This window comes from Aptenodytes forsteri, unplaced genomic scaffold, assembly GCF_000699145.1.
Source record: "Aptenodytes forsteri isolate BGI_AS27 unplaced genomic scaffold, ASM69914v1 Scaffold15, whole genome shotgun sequence".
NCBI lineage: Eukaryota > Metazoa > Chordata > Aves > Sphenisciformes > Spheniscidae > Aptenodytes > Aptenodytes forsteri.
Genome location: NW_008795129.1, coordinates 18,955,339 through 18,961,606, shown reverse-complemented (window position 1 = coordinate 18,961,606; position 6,268 = coordinate 18,955,339). Strand labels below are relative to the sequence as shown.

At 35.5% G+C, this 6,268-nt stretch overlaps 1 protein-coding gene across 1 annotated transcript in view; it reads right to left on the bottom strand.

The window, feature by feature from the left end:
- Window positions 1-1,320: 1,320 nt before the first annotated feature.
- The window catches only part of ATRNL1 (attractin like 1), a 557,444-nt gene continuing 552,496 nt past the window's right edge, over window positions 1,321-6,268 (bottom strand). Inside the window, 1 exon segment of the mRNA XM_009277899.1 lies at window positions 1,321-1,445. Within this exon segment, the coding sequence (XP_009276174.1) occupies window positions 1,321-1,445 (125 nt within the window).

Genomic DNA, 6,268 nt, shown 5'->3' with positions numbered 1-6,268 from the left:
TCTTTTGTATATTCATGAATTTTGAGTAAACAAAAAGACTGAGGGCCATTAAAGCTGTTTGCTAGGTTATCTGTTGTGGTGACCAAGCCCCCAGAAGACTAATGTCCTATAGAAAGGAAACTCTTTCATCTGCTTTTTGTTGCTGAGTACTGATTGTGTGAGGTTCCACAGTGGATGCTGGATTTGAGAACCACTGTTGGAAGCAACCTGGATTTCTGAATATTTATTTATTTCATTTTTGTTATGCAGGGTAATTCCTTAACTGGTGTGAAAGTGAGGATGAGATGAAATGCTGCAGCTGGGAGAACAAAAACCATCCACGCTTTATTACAAAAACAAGGGTCAAAGTGCTGACTGGGATTCATTTCTTCTGCTTGGAGATCAGGACAATATATAGATACTAGCAAATTTCAATATGGTAACGGGAGCAGGTAGAATAACAGCAAGTTAAACTCTCCATAGACCTGCAATCTTGGAGACTCTCTTGGAAAAAACAGCAAACTTGATTGCAGAAGAAGCTTTTCCATGCTCAATTAATTTTGCTAATCAGTTAGCTGGCATGGAGGACCCACATGCCCTCTTTGTAAAATATGTCATTCAGAATTCAGAATAGACTCTTAGGTACAGAAACATGAAAGCCCACCCGTCAGTCTGCTGCAGCCCAGATTATGTTTCTGAGGCTTTTGCAAGGTAAAGAGAAATAATCATGAAATGTTCAAATCAAGTTTTTTTTATGAAATGATCTTTCAAATACTACATGTGGTGTTCTCGGGTTATACCTATGGTAAATTCAAAAGCTACCTACATATTTCGGGCAATGATAAAAGAACACCTAAATCCAAATGATCCTCTTTAGCTCCTGCTTCCTGGAAAGAAATCTTAATGCTGATTACAAGGAAAGAACTGTACAATTCTCATTGTTACATTAAGCTATACAAAAATGTCCTTTAGTTCCCGGGAATTTGCTTAGTTTTCAATTATACAATTTCCTTCTACATTACAAAACAATGTACAGTTTTTCCTAGTTCTGTTTTTTCCCTGCTCTGATATGTTCAAGATTAAGAATACTAGGTATTTTATTTTGTATTTTGTTGATATCAGGATCCACTCTTTTTATTAAAGCTCATCAAACATATTCATACCTACCATAAGTTTGTTCTGCTTTGGGGTATAGTAGGCTGTGTGACTATAACAGAGCACAGTACCTCATGTTCTCATTCATAGATTTGCCTCCATAAAAACTGAGGCTGTAGTATAGCTTTCAATGGAAGCCATTTAAAAAGGAAACATTACAGAATATACAATTGTAGTTTTTGAATCTCAGACACAAGTTCCTTGACGTGTTGAAAGATGATGTTTTCGATTTCTGACTCCTGAACTCTTATCTTTACAGTCCGCAGGCTTCTGTTGTGAAATATCTATCAGTGCACTTGCAATTGCAAGACCTGTAAGATAAAGGAAAAACAAAATTTAATGCCCAGCTTTCCTGAGAAGAGTTCCAGAGCAGTGTGATGGTTCCTTTCATGCCAAGTTTTTGTGCTTTCCCAGAAGTGATCAGTTTTATTTCAGAGTTAGGTAACAAGTTCTCACCTTCTAAAATGCTACCTGGTAACAGTGAAGAAACAGGAAGAAAAAAAGTGCAGTTACGACTAGACTGGAAATCAGGAGAACTGAGTTCCACTTAAGTCTCTTATTGCTTTGTTGTGTGATCTTAGCATCACCTCTCTTTATCACCATTTTCTTGGTTATGTGGACCAGCAGCTCTCTGACATGGATTTTCTCTTATTAAATGTTTGTGCACTGCATTTAGAAATGGATGAAACTATCAAATCACAAAATAAAAGAGAAATGGAGACCACAGTTAGGACAAAATTGTACCCTTGAATATTTCTCTTTGCAATATATATGCCTGCCTAATTTGGAAATATTCAAAGGTTAGTATTTACCATGAACAAAAAGATACGAAAATATCTTTCCAGAATGCATGGATTTGTGAACAGACAGTGAACCGTGATGGTGTTGGCCTGGATAAATTCTAAATGTTGTCAACTCACCAAAATTCTTTTTCAAATTCTGCTTAAGCTGTTGATATTTCATGACCTGCTATAATCTTAACAGGGTATTACAGAGGGCATGGACAGGCATGCTTAGGAAATTAGTAGTTTAAGAATTTACTCTTCTGTTTGCTTGTTACTGCATACTTGCTAGAAATTACTGACTTCTGCTGAAATGCTGTGATTGACAACACACTTAATACATGGTAGTTCTGAATTTTTAGATTCACACAGGCGGTATCGCAATGAAATGGATTAGGAGTATTCACATCATTCATATGTTCTACTCCACCATGGCTGCAATAAAACCATGACACTTACATCTGCAAAAGCACATCTATATATACCCATAATGTAGGCAAAGAAGGTGCTGGTTCTCCATACTGCCCAATACATCTCAATCTCTAACCAGTAACAGTACTACTCCACAAGGAAACCTCTGAAAATACTTTTCACCATGTTTAACAGGCAGCCTCTATTTTTTAACTCAGGCCAATATGAAACTCAGTTTATCTATTACAGAATCCAATTTTGGCAATATTTTTCATGCATCCCCTCATTACAACACTTATCTACTAAGAAACCCTGCAAAAAATATTTTTCACTTACAAGTGTTTCTACAGGCTTCTTTTTCAGTATATGATATACCATCGGATTCAGTCCAGTATCCTGAAAAAATTCTATGCTATTGCACACTGTAACACTACCTTTCTTAATTCACAAAAATGTTGCAAAAATCAATTAATGTGCATACAGTTTTTTGAAAATACATGGCACTATACTGTAAAACACTAAGTACAATTATCATTGCTGCATTTCAGGATATGTAAGAGCCAAGATTAAGTAAGTCATTTTTCTCACATACACATATATTTCCTGGCATGAGCTAGCGATTCCTTAAACTGGACTTTGATAAATTGAATTTCTGAAATCTTTGAGGCACCTTTAAAGTATCAGCAGTACCTGGTATTAGCAAATTCAAGGATAAAACCTAAATAACGTTTTGATGGTTGCTTACATGTGATCCTGTCTTTAGCAGCTAGGCTTAGGGAGTATGCTAAATGAAATTACTATTATTAGGAAAACAGGTTTTCCATTTTTTAGAAGATATTTTAAAATATACTTGGATATGAGATGCTAACCTCACTTTACATAACAATTAACAAAAAGGAAGAACTATTTCCTTCAAATCTAATGCTGCATACTGGGATATACTGGCATGCTGTTACAGTTCCATTAAAATCAGGTCACTCTAGAAGATCATTTTTCAAAACATCACACAAATCATCTGATGAAATTCATTTATTTTGTTCTCTACGCCCAGCATAGTTCCTTGCTATCAAAGCAATACAATTAGCTGGGGGAACAATTCATTATTTCAGACTGGCAGTCTACAGGAATTTCATTTACCAAGTCAAGCTGATGCACAGACACTGCAAGCAAGCAGAATTTACATCAAAATACAACAGAAGATTTGATAAAAATGCTGTGGCTTAAATATTCATTAAAAAAAACTCAGCAAAATCTTCCCTTTATTTTACAGGTTTTGTATATAAACAACAAATATGAATACATTTATAGTCATTAAAGTTGGAACTGTAAATCTTATAGTGTTCTATATCTGTTACCTCGCTTCATAAGTTATTTCATTTACCCGCCTTCCCTGAATGCTGCCATTTAAATACCCTACTTACCATCCAAACTGGTATTTTCCAAACCATTACATGGCCTCTGGTTGCTTCTGACTCTTGAGTAAGGTGGCAGAAAGGAACAGTGGAGTCAGTAAGCATCCCACATGGAGAACCACATGGTCACCTCTAATAGTCTAATTTCTGGAAATTCAAGCCTAGCTGCAGAACCGGACCTATTTTTAAGTTTAGTTTGTTTTTCTACTAAATGTTATAGAAATAACCTGACCTAGTTCTATGCAGCTAAAACAATCTCCAGCTTGTTTTAAGGATATGTATGGAAAGATCATTAAGAAGTGAGCCCAGTCAAATACATAAGTGGAAAGTATATTTTTGTAAGAGATAATTGCATCCGCAATGAGAAAAATGCCAGAGAAAGCAATACGAACTTGGTTTTCTTTAGCAGAACTATTGTCTTTCCTAATGGAAGTTAAATGGTAATAGTTTATTCTCAGGAAGTAAGTGTCTAATCATAAAATTACTGGTGTGTGAATTTTTTGTCTTTTTTTTACAATTATGCAAAACAATTAATAAGTACAGGAATAAAATACAGCACATCAAATGAGATTGCCTTGAAAAGCGCATTCCTGATTTGTACACAAACAGCACTTTAATCCTGCATTTGAACAAAAGCATCTGAAAAAGTCATTCATTTTGAGATGCTCTCCTCCCAGTCTCTGTAAAAACAGGCAGTACTATATATTTTAATTTTGCAGCAAAACAGCTTCATTAGGCGTGAAAGGTTAATTGCAGGTTTAAGTGCAGTTCAGGGAACAGTGCACGGGTCTGTAGTGAATAGCACAGTCTGCTACAGGAAGGCTGAGTGCTATAAACTGTTTGCCCTGCTGAAATGTTTTACTACCTCATTTACTAACTGTCTTCTTTTACTGCTTGTATTTGTAGTTCTTCTAAACCTTTAATAGCTACAGTTTTATTTCACTGTAATCAGATTTAAATGGAAATACCCATGCTGGGATGTTTAAACGTTTTTCCTCTGATTGTATACGGCTACATTTGAACTGATGTAAGGCTACACTATCTCTCAAAGTAGAAAAAAATCCTAACATTGAAAAAGTTAGTCTTACATGCTGGCATGCATATGTAAAACCTTTTTTCCTCCTCTATTGTTCATTTTAATGAGAAATGCATTGAGTTCTTACTATTCCCTTTGTTAAAAGTAAGGGAACAAAGAATGACCTCAGATTCACGGTTAGGCAGGTAACTGGAAATACTTTTTTCAATTTAAATATGTATTATTGGGAGATAACATTTGGATAGATGCCTTCATTTGATTAAATCCTACACGTTTTCATTTACGCAGAATTAGAACGTTCAGAAAGCTGAAGACAATAAAATACTACAACTCAAGTAGATCAATTAGATTTGCTTGATATTTTAACCAAAATTATAGTCATTGCTTAAGGTGACCTTAAGCAATGAAAAGAAAATGACAGCTACCATACAGAGAGACTTAAACAGAAAAGACTGGGTAAACACTATATATTAAAGTAATAGCTTCATCCTTCAGCACCCAGCAGTCTTTGTGTCACTTCCATTTGTTGATTCTTTAAAGACGTGTTACTGTACATGCTCACCTAACAGTGGACAGAGTCCTTTTATCATAAAGGAGCTGTTATTCAAAGTCTTTCCATTGTAGAAGATGCAATGCCCGTGAATATCCATACAAATCGATCTAAGCAGCTTGAAGACGTACTGAATAAGTGATGAGAATTACAGCCTCTAGTGCCTCATGAAGATGACCATAGCACACAGTGAAACCAGTGAAGAAAATTTCATGCTCATCAATAAAACTACCAGTTATTATGTGGGGAATTTTTATGAGTTCTGTCATTTATAATTATTGTAAGTCTATAAAGAACTTTTTTGTAAATACTTAATGCATATTATGTGTGTATAAATGACATTTATAGACAAAACCACCTTGTTAAAAATGCAGGGGTTTTATCATCTATTTCTTAATTTGATGAAACAGATCACATTCACCATAAACTTTGTGGATGCATACCAGGACTGCATACATTTATTCCTCATAGGAAATATATACGGTAACTATAGTGGCTACAACGGTGGAGGAAAACAACTTTCAAGAAGGTTGTTAGTAGGCAAGTGTTTGTCAGTATCAAATAAAAAAATTCTCTCACTTCTAAGAGACATTGTGCTAGAAATTTTCTTATTCAGTTTAGTTGTTTGGTAAAATTTTCCAGATTGTCTGGTACTTCCTATACTTTTTCTGTTTCCTCAACCAAACTTTTTTTCAAATGGACTAACTCATGATTAATTTTCATGACTGAAAAAGCCAGAATGTTGTTTGTGCTATACACTCCTGTGTTATAGATCAAGTCATATCTGGAGATATCCAAAAGGCACCGGAAGTGCCCAAAGCCCCACCACCCAAGCCACAGAAGGCAAAGGCAGGGACTGGGAGAATGAAGAGCTGTCCACTGTGGGAGAACATCAGGTTCAAGACCATCTAAGGCACCTGAAGGCGCACAAGTCCATGGGACC